The sequence below is a fragment of the Bombus vosnesenskii genome, unplaced genomic scaffold (genome assembly GCF_011952255.1).
Source record: "Bombus vosnesenskii isolate JDL3184/JDL3185 unplaced genomic scaffold, Bvos_JDL3184-5_v1.1 scf7180000016263, whole genome shotgun sequence".
Lineage (NCBI taxonomy): Eukaryota > Metazoa > Arthropoda > Insecta > Hymenoptera > Apidae > Bombus > Bombus vosnesenskii.
Window position 1 is genome coordinate 208,518 of NW_022884332.1, and position 25,912 is coordinate 234,429.

Consider the following 25,912-nt stretch of genomic DNA (forward strand, 5'->3'; position numbering starts at 1 on the left):
CGCTTATATCCTTCGTCTCATTTTTCTTGATAAAAAAATACCAAGTTTATAATCAAGTTTTGTTACGTGTCCACTCCGTGGTCATGTGATTAACAAATATATTGTACCGATGTTACGAGTTCTTATAGGCAAATACCTATATAGCAAATCGTTGTTTAATATAATATAACCCCTTGTACATAATAAGTTTAAATATACAAACATCTGGTTCACTATGTGTACATTAACCTATGTATACTTACTTCTCTCCATTTTTTATTTTCGATATTCTTCGAAGAGGAAATGAATTTTAAACTTATTTTTTTTTTGTTAATTTTTACTACTTTCAACATTCTGCTTTTAAGGAACCGTACAATTATATCGATAGTAACATTGGAATTTATTTTGATTAAGTTACTTTTTACGATTTGTTAAAACTACACCCTCATTAAGAAAAAATATTTAATCTCATTGTTAATTTCTTGAATTTACATTTCGTAAACTGTTTATACTTTCCTATCAGTATAAAATCCAGTATAAAAAAAACCAGAATTTAATAAATCGGATTAATAGGTTTATTTAAATTTGATTGAAATATCGAAGCTATTTTCACTAAGATAATAATATAAATATATTCAATTGTCACACAAAGAAGAAGTTACGGTCCTGAAACGTGGATTTATTTACCGCAAGATGTCATCATTGCGAAAATGCATTCTTATCTAGTCATACCGGTTTTAAATTTAAATAAAAATAGCGTTATTATCGTAGATATGCATTATAACCAGTACCCATTGAATATTACGAGCTTTTCTAGCAAATAAAAGAAAAAGTTAAAATAAAATTTCGTCATATATATGAAATATGTATGACATATCAATAAATAAAATATTAATTAATAATACACACACATAAATACATAAAGATGAATGAATATTATATTCTTAACGTTATTAGAAAATGATTATAAAGTACATGGGTACGATATATATTTTAAGATACAGAAACAATGCTAACTAAATAAATGCAATATTTTTATGATAGGAATATATAATAAATTTGAAATCATTGGAAGACATTGATTAGAATCGTTAAAAATATTATTAAAATTATAACATATTTGTCTAATATTTATTGATTTCATCGGGATATATATTGATACAAATCGTTATTTTTTTTCGACGAATGCCTTAAATAGCCGCCTCTTTTAAATGCGTTATACCTTTTCTATTGTGTGATCATCGCATCGTTACGTATTTCGAAACGAAACTGCACTGTACAAAAGTGATCATGATTGAGAGAGATTAATCGAGTACTTTGTTTGTTTAATAATATCTTGTTAATAAACGAATCATTAATACATAATCAGAGTGTATAGTTTTGTAAAATAAATAGCCTGTTAGAAGAAGGACTCGGAATTTCTACAGCAGCTGATGTGTAAAGATGGCCAAGCTCAATACAAACAAATAGTGATCAGTTATGTGCTGATTTCACAACTGACTGTGCACTAAGGGGTGAGTAAATTTGATTCACGCGAATAATGTAGATAAATAGTTTTATTCTGCAGTAACTGCGATATTTTCTAAGAATATTTCGAATTTTCAAAAATATTGAATAGCAAATGACATCTTTCCTGACCTGCTCAATAAAACTTCTCATTTACGTCAAATTTACGACACCGTTGTCTTCATATGTAAATTTTTGCTAACTGATCCTTGTATTCGAACTGATGTGTCGTTCACAGTTTTATCAAGTTTTTTTTTTATTGTTGATAAAATGTAAAAAGTAAAGTATTTTTTAGTTTCGCTTTTTTAAGATAAAAATTGAAATTCAATCTCTTAAATTATTAATGCAACTTTTCTAAAAATGATCTTCGGTTGTTAGTCTCGATTGATAATTTTTGTATTTGTAATTATGTGTAATCTTTTAAGTCTCGTTAACTTTTTATTACAGTGTTTTTATATTTATAGACAAACGATAAGGATACTTACTTTTATCATACGTTGAAAGATGGCTTATGATCCACGTAATATAAAATATCCATCTGATATGCACAACCATCAACATAATCAGCCTAATATCACTGGATATACATACTCTGGGCATCCGGTAACTCATGTTCAACAAACGGATGAAAATAGAAATGAGAATAATTGTGGAAATAAGGAGACATGCCCTCAGATATCTCATCAATCTTCGGGTACACAGACTATCCAAAAAGTAGATGCAGCAACTATGACCGATCCGTTACAAATAGACTTTAGACTTACTTCAGAGTACTTAGCACGATGTTCTAGTACATTAGGTTTACCATATGTAACTAAGTATGAAGAAAATAGCAACAATTCAACGCATAATTGCCAAGAAATTAGACCAAAAATTGAATTTGAAGTTGAGCCACAACATATCAATGGTAAACACACGAAAAAAGATATAACAGAAATTGAGAATGTTCTTTTTTGTAAATGATAAACTTTATTGTTTCAGGTATGTTAATATATCGTTGTCCAGAATGTGCATTCAGATTTGAAGACAGAGAGGCGTTACACGAACATCTGGAAGATCACAGGCAACGACCTCACATTTGTGATATTTGTGGCGCAAGTTTAAAACGCAAGGAACATCTAGATCGTCACAAACAAGGACACAATAAAGATAGGCCTTATCAGTGTAATATGTGCTGCAAAGCATTTAAACGCAATGAACATCTTGCACGTCACATGATTATACACTCAGGTAGCAAAAATCAAGTTTGTACAGAATGTGGCAAAGCTTTTTATAGAAAGGATCACTTAAAAAAACATTTGCAAAGTCATAATAGTAGCAGAAGCAAAAATCTAAACAGTTCGCAGAATAATCAGAATAGCCATAATAATGGCGAAGAAGGATTAAGTAGTTTTGCAATGATGATGAGGCAGACTGGGCCACCTCCATTTTCTATTTTGAGAACTTAATACATTTTTATCTTAATCTTAAAACAAAGTTGTTTTGTAATTTAGGCAATTTAAATTTGAGAGATTGATACAGCGAGCTTTATCAGAGACACTTTCATGAAGTAACGGAGTAGTTGTTGATGGTTCCGAATTTTGCAGTTTCGAACCAATTACAATCGGATTGAATAACTACAATTGTTCAATTACAGCTATAGTAGACTCTAGGTTACAATTGCGGGATTATCCAAAATTCCAAAGGCTCCGGTGTTCTTTCATCTCCGACATATATATATATATATATATATATATATGTATTAGTCTGGAAATGCTACTTATAACGTAGCTGAAAAACAAACAGGCTCTAAATTAATTCTGCAAATTTTATATTTCTCTTTTTAATATGCCTCTAATATGCACAATATTCTTAAAGTAAGAACGTACCTGTTAAGGGCAGTTTTTTGAAATGTAATATATATATTTAGATACTTTAAATAATTTTATTTAGGAAAGATATTTATATAAATTATTCAAGCTTTTATATAAATTACAACTGGGTATAAGCCCTAGTATCGTTGAATTTTTTTCTTTAAATCTTACATTTGATATGATGTTTGAAATGTATGGAAAGAACAAGAATAATGCTAGCTTAGCAATAAAATTTTTAGTTTCAAATTTAATAAAAAAATGTTAGTATATTAATTAGATGTATCTTACTGTGTATTCTAAATTAAAGCAGCCTTTGTAAGACCAGCTTTTAAATACTTTCATCTTTAAGCAAAAAGAGATGCAAATACTCTATAATACCGTGCACAAACGATTCTTGTTATGCTCAAGATACTGAAAGAAGATGCGTATTTGTTATATATGATGTGTAAAAGTGGAACGAAAATACATGATTTTGTTTTCTGCTAAGATAACGGTATCAATCATCTTGGATCATGTGCCTAAAAGAAACAGCATAATAACACCTATCTTTGCACGTAATTATGAAAAAGGAATATAAAATCAACGTTAAGAATAGTCTGTAATCAATGGAATACATTTTGTAGCCCTAACTGGAAAGGAACATTGCACAAAGTACGGTTTTTATCGATATTAATTTCTCCGTTACTTTTTATTTATATGCCTTTACCTTCTTTCATGTTGTACATTGTAAATATGTAGGATTAAAGAAACTTTGATCCATGTTAGAGTAACAGCAATGTTCCTTAATGTTTAAAGTTGAAACAGCGATGAATGTAAGGATATGTCATGTTAAATAATTCAATACTGCAGTTTATATTGTGCGAGCGTGTCAGTATGTTTGTACGTGTGCTATATAGAAATATATAGATACGCGTATAATATGTAGTAATATGTATTGTATTATATTAATATGTTATATGTTATACGCGTATTTACACGTGAAATGTTACGTCAAATTACCCCTGTAAATTATGTATTTATATTTATTAAGAAGAACCGACCATATATCGGCTTTACTATATAACGCTTCCAAAGTGTACATAATCGGACATATTACGTGAAATATGGTTAAAAAAAGATCAACGTTTTGTTATCGGTTGTAGTAGTTACAATTAAACTAATAAATCATTATTACATAAAATTATAAGTCGTTTTAAATTAAATCATATTTTATAACCCATTTGTGTGTGTGTGTGTGTGTGTGTGTGTGTGTGTGTGTGTTTGTTTGTTTGTTTGTTTGTTTGTTTGTTTGTTTGTTTGTTTTAGCATCAGGATATGGAGAACGAAGGAATTATGAATAATAAAAATTAGCATATTTTCTTAGATGACTTTTCATACAATTTTTATATATATATATATAGATATATATATTATATATATAGGGTATTACATAAAGCAGCACTGGGAAATGTCCGAAAAAACGTTCACAAACTTTAAACTTCTATCCTCGCAACCTAAATTCGTCTGTCTGTATTTTTTTTTTTTTATACCTACATCTCCCTTTTATACGTTTCGTCTTCTCATCTACTACATAAGTCTTGCTTTTTTGTTTGTCTCAAACTGCGTACCTCTTTCCTCGTCCTTACATTCCTGAAGATTACATGTTTTTTATGCACTCTATACAAAAATAAAACGCTGAGATCATCAGAGGGTTCGCATAGTTATACACAATTTCTCTTATTAGTCCTTTCTTTCTTTTTTTTTTTTTTTTTGTTTCATCTTATCTTTCTTCCCTTTCTTCTTCTCTCTTTCCCGCTTTCTGCTCTTTCTCTCTCTCTCTCTCTCTCTCTCTTTCTTCTTCATCCCTTTTTACTACTCGTCTGTTCTTTCCCTTTTTGATTTACGCACCATGACGAACGAACGGTATTATTTTACTCTTTCCTTTGTACCCTGGAAGACTGTGGTACAAATGTTTCGGTGAGGAACAAACGGAAATGAAGAAAATGAAAACATGGTGGATTCAAACAAAAGGCTCGTATTTCCTATATTCCGAGCTTGAAAATTTCACTATTTCTCTTTCTTTCTCCTTTATTATCTATCGGATGTCCGGAAAATCCACAACCGGAAACGCAATCTTAGATTCGAAAAATGAGTAACGAGTAAATTTCTTTTTCGAAGGAAGTACATCGTTTATCGATGTTTAATACTTCTTTTTCGTATTTCTTTTTTTTTTTTTTTCTTTTTAATCCGAAGCTACTAATAATCGCAATTATGGCAGTATCTATGCGTTCTTTAGGCATACGGTTTATCGTGATACACTAAACGGTGGTGAACAAATCGAGAAGTTCAAGAAATACAGTTTTTCGAGACAAGACAAATACGATTCAACTCGAGATATAGCTACCGAAACTTCAAGTTTTCTAAACGATATATTCTATTGTGTGCATTCAGCGGTGCGTCGAAATTAATTCTCAGAGAGTTCTATACGGTTTATATAAAATATTCACCATTCACAATTTGGCTAGTCTATTACAAAAGTATATACCTTGCTAAACATTTGATCGGTCGCAATGTAAGTACCTTCGCGCTATTTCGAGTAATCTATAAAACGTCAGCCTTTGCAGTCTCGTAAAAAGTTTGTAAGAATATCTTTCTTACGGATCTTTAGTATTGCGTTTGTGTGTCCAATAAGAAGAGTTCCTTAAAAAATCTTTTACAGATCTATTTAGACAAATTGCATGTACGATTTGTTGGCACCCTCTGCACTTACGTTTTCGAGTAAAATGCTACCGTATTAAAAAGCAAAACGAACAACAAGAAAACGAAATAAATTACCAAACTATCAAAGTTTTCATATTTTTATGTTTTTACTACATATTCTTTTTAATTTCCAAAAATGTTCTCCAAAGTTATGAATCGAATGTGAGTTTCTTTTGTCGCGTGGAAGAAGCGATTCATGAGTGCAAAGGGTTCGAATAAAATCACTGTCATAACTTTTCTACTATATTATCGAGACAAAACTAATGGAAGAGAGAAGAACAGAAAAAAGAAAATAAATTGCCTCGTTGCGTCGCGGACTCTCCGGCTACTCGGTAGATGTCTATTTTACGCGTAATGACTTATGTGCAATGCGTACTTATCATATTCCCTAGGCTATTGGAAAAAGAGGAGTTTAAATGCTTTGTACTATGTCGAGGAATTTGTATATCTTTCCATATTTCCCTTCCGTCGTTACTCGCCTGTTGTGCTGACGTCTCTGTTTGAAAAACCGGTAATCACATTTACGCACACGCGCACAGAGGACGCACGCAAAAAACGCAAGCACACATACCACGCCGACTGGACAAGCCGAGAAACTGAACCGCGGCAGCTGGATACTCCGATAAAATATACACGTAAGAACAGCGCCCGTTGGTTCATGCAAAACTTCTCCTCTTTCATTCGAATCCTTTACGGTCTAGCTCCTCTACTAATTTCATTTTAATCTATAACTTTTTCCAAAGGACTTATTACGATAGAAGAATCGGTTAACCGGACTTTTTGGTTTTTTAACTAATTCCCAAAATAGATGAAACAAGATATCGAAATGTAACGGTAATTTAAGTTCCAGAAATTAATTTTTCTTTCCTTTGCTAAAAATTTCTATTCTTCTTTCGTTTGTTTGTGCGTGGAAAAACTGATAAAGTTAGACTGTAAAGGATCGTATAAGTACACGTGTACTAACTGCGTCTTACGTCTAAGGTTACTTAAAAAACCAACAGCTATCCGATGAACTTTATAAAAAATTATTCGCCTCTCGATCGAGAAATCATTATCTTGCTCCATTCGAAAACGATGCATTTTTACTTGGTGTTCGTCTTAAGTCTATCCCTTCTTTCTCTCTTCTTCGGTTTCGTTCTATTTACAAGGAAAAAAGTGCGCGGGAGAACGCTTCGGTGCCTCTAAATATATTAGCGCGAATCTCAAGTTTCGTTATTGTACTTTCTCCCCCTCCCTTTTGCGTTCTTCTTTTCTTTCATTTTTGCATGAACCAACTAAAATCCGTAGCTCGCGCGCGAAGCAAATTATTACGCTTCACGCGACGAAGCCATCTTTTTTAAATCGAATTCATTTTCGGCTCTATTCTGCATTAGTACGATTAAGAGTTTTTTTTTTTCGACACTGCGTAGAAAAATATGGTTTTCATTGTCACCCTCATATCTCTCAGTGAATTGCGTTTGATTTACAACAAACTGTTACCTTTTAAACTTTTAGTTTTTTTTCTTCTTCCCTGTTCGATCAATTACCTTTACGTCTGATCGCTCGTCGAAAACAATCGGTTTTACAATAACTACACGGTAAATTAACGAGAAATCAATGCTCGAAACTGTGTTTTCCATCGTCGTCGTTCTTTCTGGTTATTCAATTTTTCTCCTTACTCGTTTCGACGAGGTTGAGATCGATAGACGCGAAGACTCGTCGTTACCGAACACGATGTCCCGTTTCGAGCAACGATTACTTTCGAACTTACTACAGAAATAGCATTCAAATGTCTAATCGTATCGCTGTAAATGATAGTATACGAATAACGCAAAAATGTAATAGTAATAACAATAACGGTATTTCGTGATATTAATCCTCTATAATCTAAACAAAGCATTCGATGCTTTGAGGAAAAGTTCCCATTTTCAAAAATTTTGGAGACCTTTTTATAAATTTGTTTCTTGTTCCAAGAGAAAATGTTTAATGCTTTAAGTTAAAAGCCATTACATACTCACGCGCATTACTACGAATAGTCCATAGAGGATTAAGTAAACACCAGTACGAAACGCTTTTACCATACGAAAAAAGGAATTCTACGAGTTTCCGTGAATTTGTTTTCTCAAGATTTAAGACCTTTCTTTCTTATGTCTTCATCCTTACAGTTTCTAGTAAAACTGTAAAACCAGATGTACGCAAATTCAATCTGTTATTATCATTTTGTCATTTTTCCCATTCTCTCGCTCTCGGTTTCACTCGCAGTCTCTCCCTTTCACTCTCTTAGCTCGTGCAACTTAGGCAATAAAGGCCTATACCTTATTACTACTTATGCTCTATAAAACGCGATACTTATGCTCGTTTAATCATTAGACACTACTATATCGATTACAAGAACGGAAAACGTATGTATCTAGGGGCAGAAGACAAATTAAATCATTTCCAACCGCTGAGTTCGCGAAACAGAGTCCCTCGGTATCTTCTGTAACGAAGCTGTAGTTTCGCTTCGTTCGATTCATGGTATAAAGTAAAATATCTATACGCTTGATACACAGGAAGGAATAAGTACAAAACGTATACATAGCTCTACCAGCGAAATTCTAATCTTGAAAAATGCAAATAAATATTTCCCATCCCATCCGAGTAACAAATTTTCCACGTTCTTTTATACTTGGCTTTTGCCATTTAACGAACCACAAAAAAGATTGCTAAAAAGGAAAATTGAAGAAATCATAATTGAAAAGTACAGAAAAAACGTGTTTCTTCGTTCTGTTCGCTCCCCTTTCGTCAATAACTCTCGTCTCTGAATCCTCTTTTTTTTTCTTTTTTTCTAAAAAACACACATCTTACTTTTTCTCCTCTTTCAATAATCATTTTCACATTATTAAAAAATATTTCATCTTCTTCCTCTCTCGATCGCCCGTTGAACCGCTTTTTGTTCATATCTTTTTTGTTAGCTTGCTCGCGGCGCAAAAAGAGTGTCGGATGGCGACGAAAACGACAAAAAAGTTGCGAACGGGGGACGAAAGAGGAAAGGAGCATACACAGGGTGTCCCGAAAAAGAGCTATGCACGAGGCCATATCCATGGACTTTTACTCATAAGGTGGAAAAAGTATGCAGGTGCGGTTAAAGTCCAGCGCTATGCAAAGGCACCGGAGAATTGTTATTTTTCTTTCTTCTCTTCCGTTTTTACAGACGCGTTAACTATTCTTATTCCTCCCTTTCCTTTCTCTCCTTCTCATCTTTTTTTTCTCTAGGAACACCAACTATGCCTATTATACCTCGACGAAGTGGTCGGTTTTCTGAAATATCAAAGACAAACTGTCCGCCTCGTCGAGCGCGGAAATATCAGGTTCTTTCTCCATTTTTTTATTCATTTTTCTTTTTGGCTACCCTTGAAAATAGACCGCTTCTTGAGCCTCTCATTTGTTTAATCTCTCAAAAAAAAAATCATACGTCGAACTTCTGAAAAATGTTTCTCTCCCTCTCTCTCTCTCTCTCTCTCTCTCTCTCGCTCGCTCTTTTTCGCGCGCGCTCGCTGTTTTATTTTTTCTTTTTATAAATCGTAAAGCTATTTGTCATTATTTTCATCTCACTTTTCCTCTTCATTTAGTCCACCGACTTCCTGTTCCGGAAAAATTTGATCTCTCTCTCTTACTCTCTCTCTCTCTCTCTCTCTCTCTCTCTCTCACACACATTATATATATTTTTATATTATATTATATACTTTTATATATATAACTACCCACATGTCAACGTTCTTTCTTCTTTCCTCTCTTTCCTTTTGTTTAATTCTTTCACAGGCTCTTTCTCTCTTTCCCTTATACTTTTCGGATTATTATATGCACGCATAAAACGCACGCAAACAAGCACACACGTCCCGACATATTTTTCTCTGCGATTCGGCGCGCGCGTGCATGTACACGCATACAACACACGCAGGCATACGCATCTTTTATACTTCTCTCCTCTCGTCTTTCACTTACATATCGTAGTAATCTTATTTTTTTTTTCTTCATCTTGTATACAAACTTACTCGCTAAAACATATAACCTAAAGTGTACTCTCTGTTCTCTTTCTTCTCTTCTCTTTTTTTCATGATTACAAGTACATGGCGGTGGAGTATTTTAATACAGCTCGTTCTTTTATACTTTTTTTAAATGTATATATATATATAACTTTTAGTATATATATATATATATATATACATATATATTTGTATATAATATTTTTAGTACATCCTTATATTTGAGGTCTGACGAATCCTGAATTTTTCATATTACCTGCTATAGAACGTATATACGACTTTTGCTAGAAATATGATGCAAAACAGTCGGTGAGGATCGATTGGAAGAAGACCAAAAATTTATGATTACTGGAACGAAACTTAAGTGAACGTTAGAAAATAACTGTGTGTATATTTACGGTCAAACGTAGGAAATAATTAAAATATATGTATATCAACGATGAATTTGTACGTCTATTCTATTTGCATACCCTAAGTTCTTTACAAAATACTTTATAGTTCATTCTCGTAAGCAGTAATGGATCGCCGAAACGCGTCGTCCTCCCAACGAATACGATGCTTTCAATATTTTCCCTTTCCTTCCTCTCTTTCCTTTTTATAATAGCGCATCACATTCCTAACTACTTTTTTCATACGTTATATTCTTGCATTTTGTTTTCCTCATACGGTTTACATCAGAACGTAAACGTATTAAGCAGCTGTTGCGTGTAATGTTCAAGGATATAGGACGTTTACTTTTAAGAATTAAAAAAAAAAAAGAAAAAAAAAACAGGACGAAAGGATAGCGTCGACGATCTGGTAGACTGAATTAATGCCTGTGGCAAGAAAGTATCGGCGTAGAGAGTTCGAAGAAAATGGCACACTGAATAATACTAAAACGAGGAAGAAATGGTTGAAAAAAACATATCAGACAAAGTGAGACAATTGGAACAAATGTCAGTTTTGTCCGAAACGATCACAGTCCGCGAGGGTATTTCACTTCCACGATGCGGATAAATAAGACATAAAAAAAGATTATAAAACTAGCATTCTTTTTAACGACGATTACTTGAATATTTACTATAATATATACGTATAAAAATTATAATAATAATAATAAACAAAGAAAATCAAAAGTACATGAAGTCTAACGAAAAACGTTCACTAACACGATCAGTATTCAACGAAAGTTAAAGGGATTTAACGAAAAAAAATATGTATAAAAAACAATGTAAAAACGATATAAAAAACGATGTAAACTCCTAAAGAACTTACGTATATAAAAAAAGTGAGATATAGTACGATTCTCGGCGATATCGCAAAATATATACGTGTACATAAATACATACATATGTATATATACGCAATTATGTATAAATGTATACATACAAGCAAAAATTTGGAACTATATATTGTAAAATATAAAATACTGTCAACTTTGTATATATACGAAATAAATTTATAAAAACAAAAGCGAAATAATGTTCTTTCGTTCCTTTATCGACTAAAGTATTGCCACGTGTTCTTTTAGCTACTGCTTTGTAATGTTTCGTTAAAACATTAAATAACTCGACTCTAAAAATAAAATATTTTCTAACTTCGTCGAAAAGATTGTAAACATATTTAATTCTTTAGATCAAGATACGATCAAAGTATCACTGAGTCGATGATTAAAAGAAACATACTTTTCAGGTTATTAAGAAATTGAAAGACGTTACATATTAATCGGTGGGATGACTCGTTTGCATCCTTATATACATGTCTTCATTCGCACAAATTCCAAACTTTTGTTTGTGTTCAATGATTTTCGGTTGACTAATTGAAAATAAATTTGTAAACTAAATTGAATCGTTCGGTTCAACTCATTTGGAAAAAATGTATAATATTTCTCTCTCTTGATAATAAGCTTAGCTTGATAATAAGTAGCTTCTTTGTGTTTTACATCAAGCCTTCATAAAAATATGTTTTTTTTCTCATACATACGGTAGTATGGCAAGACTTTTATATCAGGCTCTAATCTAACGCTCCTAGAGAAAATTATGGTGTCTCTTTTCCGTGTGCATGGAAACACTCTCTATGTCTCTTTCTTCATTTTTTCTTTTTTTTTTTTTTTTTGATCATGTACATACACATATGGCACACTTTTTCAAGATAAGATCTATGCGTACATATCTCAAAAACAATACCCGACACACAGGTGATAAAAACTGTGCATACCGTTGAAAAACTTATGCAACTGTCACAGCTTTTGCGTTATTGTACTAGGACATAGAGAGTCAGCAGAATCACGGATAATTGTTTGTTATCGTAGAAAACTTACTAAAGTCGAAACGAAGAAAAGCGGTCGAATTAACTCTCACTGGCTAAGAGTACTCGTATAATTTGTCAGTTTTGTTACCTCTTGATCGAGGTCTTCCCCTGCTCTCAGAAATCTTTAACGTGTCCCAAAAAACTGAGGTCGTGCGTTTGATAGTGGCTGGATGTAGCAAGTGGCGTGACACTCGATTGGTGCGCCACGTTAACGGCCGTCAAATGATGATGATGCAACGAATGATGAGAAGTATGCGAGTGAAGAATATTATTAGGATGGGGAACTTGGAAGTTCCCTGGTGGCGGGGCTCAGGACAGGAGAGGTCCCGGATGTCCACCAGAAAGAACAGACGATGCTGTAACAGCTGTTGTCTGCATGTTTGAAACATTATTTTGTTGTTGATTTTGCTGTGTACCTAGAGATAAAAGAATCTCGTTACCATAACAAAAATGCTTTATTTATGTTTATCATTACACAGACAAAAAATACTTCTATCTCCTTACCAGCATTTTGACTGAGCTCAGCTTTTACCCTTCTTGCAATGTGGCTTCTGGTATGCTTTCTTAAATGATCTTTACGATAAAATCCTTTTCCACACTCTGTGCATACGTGTCGTTTCTCGCCAGAATGTATAACAAAGTGTAATGTCAATTGCTCTTTCCTTTTGAAAGCTTTTAAACAAACGGTACAAACGTATGGACGTTCGGGGTTGTGACTCTGTTTGTGACGTGTAAGATGATCCTTTCTTTTCAGGCCCGCCCCACAAATATCGCACACGAATCTTCGTTCTAAAGTATGTCCCAGAAGATGTTGTTCCAACAATTCACGTTCTGGGTATGCCATATGACATTCTGGACAGCAATACAATGTAGAGCCATCTAGAGCCGTTGTTAAGCGAATTTCTCCAGGTTTTGGACGTGGCTTTTTCTCCTTGGGAGCCTTCTTCTTTTTCTTCTTTTTATTATTCGGGGACATCATTATGTTAGGCGTTGTTGTAGTTGCTACAGCTACAGAAGTGGTTTGTGCCATTTCTGATTCTTTCTTAATACTTTCTGCAGAATATTTTAAGAAATGATGTAAACTTAACGGTAAAGTACTAGCTGGTAAATGACTGAGGTAATCTGCCACTGTGGATCCAGGAGTAGCCAAAGACTGCCACGTAGCAGGCATAGTTGCAGGAGTTTGAGTATGAGCGTGCTGCTGATGATGTTGATGCATTGTATAATCTTGTTGGCTACCATTTGTCGTAGTTTCTCCATTGCGCTGTTGCTCGTCTCCCTTCTTTTCTTTATTTTTATCTTTATCCTGCAGGAGATTGCAAACATCTTGTTGATTTATAGTTTCGGTCGCTTGCTGAAAAGTTTCCATTCTCTATTAAGTACTTCTATATTATCCTATGCTTTAAATTTTAATACAGAAAGACAAAGTAGCTGACCTGATGATAAGAACGCTTTTCTGGCATTCCAGGCGAATTAGAGGGCCGCTGTTGAACTGGTTGAGCTTGGGAATATGGTACGTTTGGGTAATGATGAACATTGCTGTTAGGATAACTTGCTTTATTGTTCATCATCACTTGTGACTGAGCAGATTGCACGCCGTTGCTTTCAGGACGGTACTTTCCCATAACCGGCACTCCAATCGGAGGCTGGTTGGGAAAATGATTGGCGTAACGTCCGCCCGCACCGCCGGAGCCGTCGGTTGCGAACTGATGAATACTAGGAATAGTACCGGGAAAATGGCTTCCGAACGGCGGGAAATTCATTGCAAACCGTCAATCAAATACCTGAAAAATTGTAAACGAATTAGAACCGATATAAAATGATACTTATCGACACTTTACATACTACGAGTTACAGGATGGTTTCGCGGAAGAAGTTCGTCGGTCAACCAACATCTTTCAACATTTTCCCAAAATTTACAATCACGACGCGTTATCGTTAACATACTAATAAACATTGAACAACTCGTCGACATTAGACAATGATATGTGCCTATGAAATACATTGCAACCGCCTTAAACAAAAATTATGCCATCGTCCGTGGGAAAAACTCGGGGAGAGAAAACTCGGAAAATAAGTTGTCGGCGACATCGGCGATAACAACGGGAGAGACGTTTCGCGGGTACATGACACACCGAGACGAAGATATCTGGTACGTCCAACTTAAATGACGCCCGAGTATTTACTCACAGCAACGTCCCTCTCCCCATGTTTCTTCGCCGTGGAATCGAATCCTTTCCTCGGAGGGGGGTCTCCGAGAGGTGAGAGCGAGCGTAGGGGCAGATTTTTACAACACGAGAGACACAAGCATAAGAAGCAAGAGAACACAGCACGCCACCGCCACCGCCGCTGCTGCGTCAGCCTTCTGTCACGAGGAAATACACACAGGGGAAACAGTCGCGTTTCCCTTCTTAAACCGCACGATTGTTGTACAAAAAAAAAAAAAAACACGTAAATCTTCACTGGTGCATATACTAGGATATTGCACGCGTTCTTTTAATAAGGATTACGAAGGATATACACTGATTATAGAAAAGGGTAGAAGACGGAAAAAGACGTTAAAAAACGAATATTGTAAGCGGCAGAGGATCGTCGCGATGCGGGGGAAGGGTGGCCGTAGAGGGACGGCGGCGCGGAGAACGGGAATCAGAGGACGGGAAGAATGAAGGAGAACGGGGGAGGACGCAGGGGGGATGATCTGGTGGCAGAGGGATGGGTACAGTATGCGTGCAGTGGGATGAAGTGTGAGGGGAGAGACCCGGAGACTTCCCCCTCTCGGCACCTAGTCGATACGCGGGGGCCGAATTCGCACGAAATTCAGCAGAAAATGGCCGTACCGAATACGGAACATCACGAACGTTAAGCTCTAACTTAATTCGAAAAAATTTAGTAGAAAATCCACCTTACCATTTAGTACTTAGCAGCTTGCGCTCGCCTGGTACAAAAATTTTCACGAAGCCGAGAATCTCCGAAAAAAGATCCCCCGCTCTATGTGTGTGCCGTTGACACCTGTCCCTCAAGTCGGTGCCCCCACCCCATCCGTCCGCCCTCTACTGTGCCAGCCTCTTAACTATTTTTTCTCTCTCCCGACCCTCCTCGCGACCGCGCCGGCGAAAATGCCCGAATCCATCGGGGTTTTAACTTCGAATTGCTCCCGGCGACCTGCCATTATTTTCTCTCTCTTTCTCTCCGTCCATGGGAGTAGGAACAAGTTCGAGATATATACTCCACGGTCGTCGAGGAATACCACCAATCAGAAAGAGAAAAGTAGGGAGCGAAACTTGACGAGGAATATCTTGTGTCTTATAATGTTATATTTTTGTAATTAACAGTTAATTAATAATCTTTATTATTGCAGAATGTGAAATAGAATTTAATAATATAAGAATTTGTAGCTAATGTGTATGAAAATTGTTGTAACGAATAATTTATTTGCAAATGAATATTTTATTAAAATTAATAAAAATTAAAATTGTGTGTGTGTGTGTGTGTGTGTGTACTTATATATATAGTAACATAAAAAAATATATAATCCTTACATCCATTAATAGAATAATAACAATACAAATATACAAATGATTTCAAAGATTAATAGATTCTCCTGTATATAGATTATCGGTTAATAGTTTGTTTATTTAAAATGCATCAATATCTTTTAGACATTAACATCTCATGCTCTGTAGTTGATAAATTAAAAGTACGCGAATCAATAATACAAAAATTTTTATAATTGATTAATCAATAGAAAATTGTTTATATTAAATGTTTTATTTTAGCTATTTTCTCCAATATTTATGTAAGTAACAATGAAAATGACTTATAGACTATCCATACTGATTATGATAATAGCTATAATAATATGATAATAAAATAATAATTATATTTCTTGTACAGTTATACCCATTGCCTTTGATAATGATACTTGCAATAAAAATTATTCTTTTTGTATACATACATCTTTTTCTCAAATGATCTTGAGAGTGTATCATGATTGATTAATAAATTGGATGATGGTTCATTCCCAACAATTATTTGCTGTAGCTCTGAAATGTGCATTTTATGATAATACAAAATCTTTTTTTCAAATATGTATATTCAACTGAAAGAAGAGAATTAAAAAGTTTTCTCATAAAAATTATTAGTTTAGTAAATAAAACGATTTAAATACTATACAAAATAAATTACACTAGCTTAGAATCTCTAGATGTATTAGTGGCTGTAAAACTACTTTTTGCTGAATTTAAATACACGGTTTTAATTAGCCACTCGTATTTTGTGATAATCTTAAATTAATTCAAAAATAACTGATGTACTTACATTTAGTTATTTTGAAATTTTTGTAATAATAAATGTATTTTTCTCAGACTGATTTATATTGATAAAGTAAAAAATGTATCTATTTTCATAAAAGCAAACATTAGCTAATCAATGTGTAGATGCAGATACAAATATAAAACTTTACAATTTATATCGCAAAACGTAGTTTTCTTTTAAATGTTAATCATCGTCCAACAGTTTTTACGATACACTCTTGTTTCGTGTCTTTATAATTACGTAAAGAACAAGTGGAATAAATAAATGGATTCATTTTATATCTGCGCGACAGTTTCTTCCCTTTTTGTGAACAGTAAATTGGTTGTATTTACAGCCCTGCCTTGTGTATTATTTTAGTTTAGTTTCTTACGCATTACGTATTTTTCTCGTCCTATATTTATTGTGAAAAAAAAAAGAAAAAAAATTAACTTTAGCCGAAAACTCGATTGCATTCTGTGTGACGAATCCAGTTCGCGCTTTCAAAAATATATTTTCATATTTATATATTTATATATATATATAATATATGTATATATAAACTTCTTTATTTAATTCTAACTTGCGTCATGGAACTGGATTAGCGACAAAAACATTTTGAATTAAACGAGCAAATTAACTCGTCCTTCATAATTCTTTTCTTTTTCTTTTTTGCTTTTCTACACGTACGCTATAACGTGTACGCAAAAATGAAAAATCATACGTATGAACATCGTTTGTCAGTCAGCTCAGCAGTGTAATTATAATCATAGATTAATCTGGCCTACAACTTCCTTAAGAAGCTGATGGTGTACAAACTTCGAAATGCGACGGCTCGTCAGTAAAAGTATCTTTATTTAAAGATACAGCGAATGTCTCAATTTTGTAACACCACTACTAGGCAACGATAACCACCATCAACGAATTTTTTTTAACACAATACCAATTTGACTATGAGATTATAGAATTCAATCGGCAAGAACACCTTGCCTTGCACGACCTCTAGCTTGTTGATGATTAAATCGGAAGAACCGCCCAGGCTGACTCGGGGCGGTATGCTGCTGCTAATGCTGCTGCTGCTGCTGCTGTTGCTGCGGCTGCTGCTGCTGTTGTTGTTGCTGCTGCTGCTGCTGCTGCTGTTGCTGCTGCTGTTGTTGTTGATGATGGAGCATGGCCATTGCACCAGTTTCCGCAGCAGTTGGAAGAACAACCGTAGACTGCTCACTAACAGCTATCTGGTGGATCTGTGCCTGAGATCCTTGACCTACTTGTATTTGGATCTGCTGCAACTCAGATACCGAAGATTGTTGCTGTAATTGATCTGCTTGCTGTTGCAATTGTTCCGCCTGTTGTTGTTGATCCGTTTGCTGTTGTGAATTTTGGGAAGTATCAGCAATATTCGAAGGATCTTCTTTGATACGTTTTGCCAAATGGGATCTGGCATGTTTTCTCAAGTGATCTTTGCGATAGAATGCTTTACCGCATTCACTGCAAACCTCTGTTTTCTGTCCAGAATGTATAACAAAATGAAGATTCAAGTGCTCTTTTCGTTTGAAGCCTTTCATGCAAACTGAACAAATAAAAGGTCTATCCGGATTATGACCCAATTTGTGCCGTTCTAAATGTTCTTTACGTTTCAAACCTGCACCACAAATGTCACAAATAAACCTTCTTTCTATTTTATGCCCGATAAGATGCTGTTCCAAGAGTTCCTTTTCAGGATAAGCCATGTTACATTGAGGACAACAGAACAGTGTTGTCCCATCAAGAGCAGTAACTATGCTCACTTGACCTGGTTTTGGCTTTTTTGGCTTTGGAGGCTTTTTCTTATATTTCTTTTTTCTCTTAGGTTTTGTACCAGATTCTTGTTCCTCAACGACATCGGGAATAATAGCGGTTTCACCGCTTGCCACGGTAATCTGTACTGCTTGTTCACCGGACGCAGTGCTTCCAGATGCGTCTAAGCCATCAGCTCCTAGAGGACTCGACTCGATAGTGGCTTCTCTCTTTATCGTTTCTGCCGAAAATTTCAAGAAGTGCTGCAAACTAAGAGGCAAGGTACTAGCAGGCAATCTAGAGAGATAATCAGCCACAGTTGATCCTGGGGTTGCCAGACTTTGCCAACTCGCAGGCATAGATGTAATATATTCCTCTCCGCTCTGATTCCCTTGATTCTTAATGTTACCTCTCTTAATGAGAGCGACCGGTGTCGTACCTTCCTTCACATCTTCCTTCGACTCTTCCATACCTTCGCGTAAAATTAAATCTTGTGGAATCTGTGCGACGACGGTTAATCCTTCAGGTGCCCCTGGTAGCTGCACTGTCTGTTGAATGGTTTGTTGGGATGTAGTAGTGACTGCTGTGGATGTACTTTGGGTTGTTTGATCAGACCTAAAATAAGGGCAATATATATTCGTGTTAATTGTTTATATTCTAACATAAACATACAATTTAAAAAAATACGAAATAGGATACATTTACTATAAACAATCCTATGTAAAATGTGCTAAAAGTAATTTAGACAAAACGATGGTTCTTACGTTTGCGTCGTAGCCACGGTGTTTTGTGGTTGAACTTGAATTTGTACCCCATCTGCGCCTTGTTGACTATATGCAACGGTAAGAACTGTTGCGGCACCTTGGGGGAACTGTCCCAAAGATATTGGAGCCAAATGATATTTGGGCTGATCACCGCTGTTTCCACTTTGCGAAACGCTGGGATTGACCACCTGGATTTGGACGGTTTGCTGCTGTTGCGTGCCATCTTTTCCAGGTACGGTAATTGGCAGCGTGATAATTTGCTGCTGCTGATTGTTGCCCCCTTGAGCCACCGCGAACCCGTTCGGATCGACCGGCCTCAGATAATGAACTCCACCTTCGCCACCGGATAAAACGCCAACCACCTGACCACCAGTGGGTAGGTTTTGCGCGAATTTAGCGGTTGCGAACTGATGAACTGTGCCCGTCGGTAGCGAGCCTGTTGTGAATCCAGGGAAGGGCGTGAAATTCATCTTTCACGATAATTAAATCTGAAAACCAAACAGAACGTTGTTAGCATTAGAATATAAATAATGAGCATGAAATTGATCGATTATTGAACGTCCGAAACGAAATACAATATTTTTTCAGCTATGCAAATTTTAACACTGAATAAAGCAGTCAAAATGTAAATAATAATTAAAAACTATGAAAATTGTCAAAACTGAAGATATTGCGTTATTTGTTTGCTAATTATCAAATTCTATAAACATATAAAAAATCATATTATATCGCTATAACGTCTTACAAAGTTGAAAATATACGTGTTTTTTTAAATTATCGTTTCTTTGCTCAAATGAAACGTATTTGCGTGTTACGAAACAAACAGAGTATCAAACACTTGATAACAGATACGTATTTACATATCGTATTACACAACTACACTCACTTTGACGTATGAGTATTGCTGTCGAAGTTCATCGACCTTCGATACTTGAAACTGTTTCAAAACATATTCCGTGTTTTCATAGAATTCACAGATATTCTCTAATCCCGTAACGTTCCTTCAGCAGACATATTCCGAAGTAAAGTCAAGAATACATCATGTCTGTACATCGATCATGTTGCTAAATACGAAAAACAAATTGCAAGTCAATAAACATGCATAAAAACCAATTAATCTGAACATCATTTGTCATATATCGCAAACATCGAATCTAAAGATATTTTATTTCTCGTTTAATTTTATCCATCGTTCGGTGTCAATACTATTAACTCTATTGTATTCCATTTTCTATGTTCGTGTCCCGTACTCGATACTAGCTACAGGTGGTTGGAGAACTTGTACACGACCCGCTGTTGAAAAGTTCCGCGCTATATGTGTTCCTACAGTAGAGTACGATTACCACAAAAAGAAGCCGCCTCCCCGAGCAATGTATGTGTACATTACCCTATTCGTTCGTAATGTTCGTATCGTATTAAATCAAGATCAAGGTTGAGTGGAATAGCATGCATCGGACGAAGGTAAACAGCAAATCTATTTGCTCTAAAGATACGGTGTTTAGCAATTTGGATCGGGCTTTCACACCACCGTTACCACCGCTACCCTTGTTCTTCCTGCGTTTGAAACGCGGTGCATTTGGTAACAGCACCCGAAGCATTTAACCGCGAAAGTGGTGAGAAGTTAAACGTCGAGAGTGTCCCGCGCTACCTCCTACCGTCGTAGTCTTAACTTCGAACCTCTTGACCATGTGTTGGTATGTGGGGGTGGGGTGAAAGATCCCCCACTTCACCCCCTTCCCCACCTCAAAGGGATCCGGGAGCAGGGAGGATAGTCGTCGAAGTGGCCCAGGATTGCACCCCACTCCACCATGATGGTGCCCCCCACGGGGGTAGGGGTTAGGAGCACTCGACAGAGGGTAGGGGGGAACCCATAGGTGGGAAAACGGGAACCCACCGCGAAATAGAGCCCGAGACTCACTCTCTTTCTCGTACTAACACACGGAATATCGCGAGAATAGGACGGGAAGGAACGGATAGATCGGTGTGTAGGTGCGTAAGCGTGTGCCGCAAGCTCGAAAGGGTAGGGGCATGTCAAGAAAGAAGGGAGACGATCCTCGACATACCGGGAACTCCCCGGGGAGGGGAACGCGAAATATCGGGAGAGAACATACGAAGCAGACATCGCGGCAGACGAAGTGGGACACACCGATGACTCTCGCCCTTGATCCACCCGGTGGGTAGGGAAGGAGTAGTAGAAAACGGGTGAGGGATAGAGAAAGAGAGAGAAGAGGTTAGGTTACCCGTGCACCTCTCCTCCTTTCGACGTACCCGAGGAGGGTGCCGTGTCGAATGGACGATTATTTCGTGCCAGCAAGTCGTTGCGGGTGGTTGCACGGCTTAGTTAGAGAAACAAGAAGAAACTACCGTAAACGTGAACACACACGCATAAACAGGACGCACCGCGGGATGCGTTTTTCGACTTTCGCGGAATGGCGTGTGCGACTGACCGGTCAGCCTCGCCGACGTACCGTTGTTGGACGCTTTTGCAAGACGCGCATGTCGTAATGGCGCCGATTCTCTTAAGGTTCAACATATCTCTCTCACACTACATAACCGTCTCCCTCGCGTACACGTATCGAAGAGAGCATGTCTGAGCATTCGCGGTTTCTAGAGGAATTCTAGTGTCTCGTATGATATCGGGGGCAGCGTACGTTGAATGGAACGGCTCTCGGGCATTGTGCAATCAGATATGCTTTCTTACTAGCACCCAGGCTAAGGAAAATACGTAAATTTCGCACACAAGTAATAAGATAGGGTAAAACTGTAATAGAGAGAGAGAGAGAGAGAGAAAGATACGCTATATACGATACAGATTACAACGGGTACTCTATATCTAACGTTGAACGGGTGTAGTTAAGGCAACATCGCAGTTGTGTAAACATCGAAGGCAAGTGCGCGCGCGCGCATATAGACGGCGCCGCGGCTGTTAGGTAAACTGATGGACAAGGTTACCACGTCAGCAGATTCGGTGATACATCGGCCATGATGGAATTGAGTACACGGTGACGCGAGAAAATAGCACAGGTCCGCGAAGCCCGATGCTTTGTTCTCTCGATGGTTATTCCCTCTCTTCTCCCTTTCGCCCTGCGTCTCTCCCTCCCTTCAGTGCTCTTTCGATCGCGCATCGGGAGACGTTACGTGGAGAGGAAGTAGGAAAAAGATCGGGCGAGTTGGCAGAGGCGAGAGCAGGGCAGAGGCGAAACGGAGGACAGAGTAGAGCCAACAGAGGCACAGGCAGGGCTGTTGTTTACACCCCCACCTCGACGGGTTAGAGGCAGCGAGATGCCACGGAGGGGCCTCCGAGACCTCGGTGGGCACCCACCACCACGCAATTTCCAACCCCACCAGCCTCTCAACCACTGTCCGCACCTCCAACCACCCCACCAAAGCCAGCTCGAGCCAAGCCGTGAGCCACGACGAGGGCCCCGCGACGATTTTAGTGTCTTGGGGTGGGTGCTCTGTGGCCACCGTTTCGCGGTTTCTCGTGCACGTTTCGCATTAGGAGTAAAACGCGTAAAGATTCGTGGGGCGGCATCCGTCCGCGGATTCCTCCGACTCGTACCTTTAGTTTACCGTACGGAAACACACGTATATAGGTGCACGCGAGTTACCTGGGTAGAACAAGACGATCATCATCCACGAGGAAAATGCGTGTCCTACTCACCCACAAGCAGCTGTGTCTCTCCCTTGTGCACTCCAAACGTTGTACTGCTACTACTGTCGCCGCGTCGGAAGCTTCGCGTAGTACAGAGACCGTCCGCCTGGCTGGCTCGCCTGCGTCGTTCTCAATCTTCACCGTGGCGGCAGCAACTTTCTCATTTCTACGTATACATTCGCCGCTGTGCCACGGCTCTCTTGGCTAGCCACGGCTACTTTGCTTACGGTGCACACGTCATACGAAAGAGAAAGAGAGAAAGAGACAGAAAGAGAGAAAAAGAGAGACGTACGTCGAAATTGTACGTGGGTCTTTCAAGATGATCGTGACGAGTCGTGACTCGTGATAAATTCGCGCACTACTGGCAGTCTTCCTGCGTTAACGGCACAAGCCACGACGCGCACTCATTTCCGGGTATACGACAGTCGAGCTCGATCGAGTATGGCCCCCGGTCGGTAGGTAAGCGTGGGTCTTGGGCCGGCCAACGGGGAATGAATTCGAGCTAACGGTACATAGCCACCCGACGGTGGCCACACGTTAACTCGAAGCGCCGTGATGCCAGGCCACTCTCCTAAAAACCACGAGCTGTGAAAGTAGACACCCTCCTTCTTCCTACGGATCCCAGGCTTTATCTTGAACGACCTCGTCTCACCGCCCTCGTCGAACGCATTCTTGTTTTCCTCAGTCAAGTAAATAAAAATACGTTTAACCGCGAAAACTTACTGCTGCTATTAATATTCTATCGGAGAAATATCAACTATGGCGGCGGTTACGCGCGGAGTATATTGTGAGAGCGAGGGGAAAGCGGCGCGTGCGCGCTTCTAGATTAAACAAGTCAACTCGTAATAGAACCGTTCTATTTACAGATATTACAGATGATCTTTGTAGTTTTACAGGAGTCCCGAACTTTCGAAAAAGAAATTTTTAACAGCGCAAAAAACACCTGTCCGTCGCTCTGTCTTACTCTCAGTTACTTCGTTTCCTCTACCACTACAAAGCGACACTAACTCTGTGCGCACCTAGCGGAGACTGAAGTGAGGTTAGGTCGAGAATCGATATTACGAAGATACTTCGATGGCCGCCATATTTCTATATTATTGCGCGCGTTATATGAATCACTCGATATAGCCAGAGAGGAAATTCTTTTCTGATACAACTATTCGATCGTCTAATCCTTTATTGTAAATAAATAAATAACAAATAAATATATATATATATATACTGGTATGTATATGCACTGGCAACACGATATAGGTACATAATAAAAGTAAATTAAAAGCCTAATGTCTTTTTCTTTTTTCTTTTATAGATATTTTTATTACAAACATGCTATTTCATACTTTCACAATCTCAAAATACTTTACGATCTAATATATATTTATAAGAAAAATACAATTGATCGACACGTCATTAATATAGAAACATCAATTTAATTCAATTGCTATTGCTATATTATATTATAATAATAACAAAATACAGATCATTCAAATTCTAAATTCGTTATTCATAATTATGCAAATTTTAATTTTGTCTTTCCAAGCAAACTGTCGCTTGACAAAAAATTTTAAATACTCTTTTGATATATACAATTACATTAATATAGATATAATATCTCGATAATAAATAATAGATTGTTGTTTACAATGCTCCGAACATTAAATTTTTCAAGATTTCCATTGATTCGATTTAAGAAAATTCAAATTCGAGCAGAAATACATTGAAAAGGAATGAAGAAAATGATATGCAAGAAATGCTTAATGATTAGGAATTATAATTTGAAAATAGCGATATCAAAATGAATCAGATGCTCTCTGAACACGTTCCATATACAAGGAAAATAGCAGCTTGTTACTTTCGTAATAAAATGGATTTTCAGCTGCATCCAGATCAGGTTTATATTCTGTTATGTAACTACTTTGGCTAGAACTGCATCCGTCGTATAACGGCGATTCTTGAGAAAGCTCTGAATAATTTGGCGATGGCATAAAGGTTCTGCCGCAGCAGTCTGTATCCATATTTTCAGTAACATTTTCATGCATGCCCGATAAACCATTAATATGAAGATTATTTATTCTTTTACTTAATGGCATAAATTCACTAAATTCTTCTTCCGCATCACGACCCCTTTTTCTAAATATCAGAAGAGAGGATGAATTAGCAGAATGAGATCCAACCATTTATACATGTTAAATGGTAGAGTGTCAATGCACACATACATCAACAAAAACTAACCTGTTAGCCCGAGTCATCCTTGAACTAATCTAAACTTTTAGCAGAAGATTTTAATACAAATATATTCTTAACCACTGCATATTATGATATTTATAACTTTTTTTCGTCGAAACAATTAACGTCGTATACTGTTGAGCTTACGTGTAAGTCATATACGTTTGTGAAAAAAACAAAGCTTGATTATACAAATCAGCAGTGCACTGCGATATTTTTATTGCTCTATAGTTCAACCTCCAGATGGTAGAGTGCGTAAGTGACATGTTTTTAAGCAAAATGTTCTAAACTTTAGATAAAAATAAAACGATCGAGAAAGATAAATAAAACAGGTATGAGAAAGAATATTTTATATTAAGACAACTATACATTTTTTTATACTATAATATACGATATATTTATCTGTATGAAAAATGTTAGATATATTATCTAATAGCAAAAAAAGATGAACCATCTTAATTTATAGTTTAAATAATTTGAAAGCTTCGATATCGCTATCTTTTTATTTAAAATGCATTAGTCACACGAATCTATAAGTCGAGCGATAAGGAAGGGAATAAATAGAATAAAAAATAAAAAATGCGCAGAAAATTTTTTTATTGTAACGAGTAAGAATATCTTGTATTCAGATATTACACATAGTTGTGATTCGTTTTTCCCATAGAGCATGTCTATTAGATTCCTGATATCTCGAATCTATTATCTACAATTTCTAATTGGTATTGGCAGAATTTCGTGACTTACGACCCACGATATAACCATCGATCATTTAGTTACCGACCGGAAGCGAAACATATATCAGTGCACATAAGAAAATAATATAAGTTACTC

General features: G+C 36.8%; 4 protein-coding genes across 11 annotated transcripts; 1 reads left to right on the plus strand and 3 right to left on the minus strand.

The window, feature by feature from the left end:
* Window positions 1–1,167: 1,167 nt before the first annotated feature.
* Window positions 1,168–3,072, plus strand: LOC117242068 (zinc finger protein 880-like). Of its 2 annotated transcripts, none has more exons than XM_033508426.1 (3): window positions 1,168–1,493; window positions 1,933–2,392; window positions 2,467–3,072. In XM_033508426.1, the coding sequence occupies exons 2-3, from the start codon at window positions 1,990–1,992 to the stop codon at window positions 2,931–2,933; spliced, it is 870 nt and encodes a 289-aa protein (XP_033364317.1). In that variant the 5' UTR covers window positions 1,168–1,493; window positions 1,933–1,989; the 3' UTR covers window positions 2,934–3,072. The 2 variants fall into 2 exon arrangements, with proteins under 2 accessions (XP_033364317.1, XP_033364316.1); XM_033508425.1 differs by having other exon boundaries at window positions 1,950–2,392.
* A 9,089-nt stretch (window positions 3,073–12,161) lies between these two features.
* On the minus strand, window positions 12,162–15,430 carry LOC117242072 (zinc finger and BTB domain-containing protein 49-like). Of its 4 annotated transcripts, none has more exons than XM_033508431.1 (4): window positions 15,278–15,430; window positions 13,807–14,154; window positions 12,875–13,724; window positions 12,162–12,786 (listed from the first exon to the last, which is right to left on the minus strand). In XM_033508431.1, the coding sequence occupies exons 2-4, from the start codon at window positions 14,131–14,133 to the stop codon at window positions 12,680–12,682; spliced, it is 1,284 nt and encodes a 427-aa protein (XP_033364322.1). In that variant the 5' UTR covers window positions 14,134–14,154; window positions 15,278–15,430; the 3' UTR covers window positions 12,162–12,679. The 4 variants fall into 4 exon arrangements, with proteins under 4 accessions (XP_033364322.1, XP_033364324.1, XP_033364321.1 ...); XM_033508433.1 differs by lacking the exon at window positions 15,278–15,430 and adding an exon at window positions 14,561–15,126 and having other exon boundaries at window positions 12,875–13,676; XM_033508430.1 differs by lacking the exon at window positions 15,278–15,430 and adding an exon at window positions 14,561–15,117.
* A 1,884-nt stretch (window positions 15,431–17,314) lies between these two features.
* Window positions 17,315–23,870, minus strand: LOC117242054 (zinc finger protein 384-like). Of its 4 annotated transcripts, none has more exons than XM_033508402.1 (4): window positions 22,865–23,870; window positions 20,087–20,264; window positions 19,201–19,688; window positions 17,315–19,051 (listed from the first exon to the last, which is right to left on the minus strand). In XM_033508402.1, the coding sequence occupies exons 3-4, from the start codon at window positions 19,668–19,670 to the stop codon at window positions 17,725–17,727; spliced, it is 1,797 nt and encodes a 598-aa protein (XP_033364293.1). In that variant the 5' UTR covers window positions 19,671–19,688; window positions 20,087–20,264; window positions 22,865–23,870; the 3' UTR covers window positions 17,315–17,724. The 4 variants fall into 4 exon arrangements, with proteins under 4 accessions (XP_033364293.1, XP_033364292.1, XP_033364291.1 ...); XM_033508401.1 differs by lacking the exon at window positions 22,865–23,870 and adding an exon at window positions 21,469–21,660; XM_033508400.1 differs by lacking the exon at window positions 20,087–20,264.
* A 660-nt stretch (window positions 23,871–24,530) lies between these two features.
* LOC117242056 lies at window positions 24,531–25,312 on the minus strand. The gene is made up of 2 exons (XM_033508404.1): window positions 25,088–25,312; window positions 24,531–24,985 (listed from the first exon to the last, which is right to left on the minus strand). The coding sequence occupies exons 1-2, from the start codon at window positions 25,102–25,104 to the stop codon at window positions 24,646–24,648; spliced, it is 357 nt and encodes a 118-aa protein (XP_033364295.1). The 5' UTR covers window positions 25,105–25,312; the 3' UTR covers window positions 24,531–24,645.
* Between the last annotated feature and the right edge of the window lie 600 nt (window positions 25,313–25,912).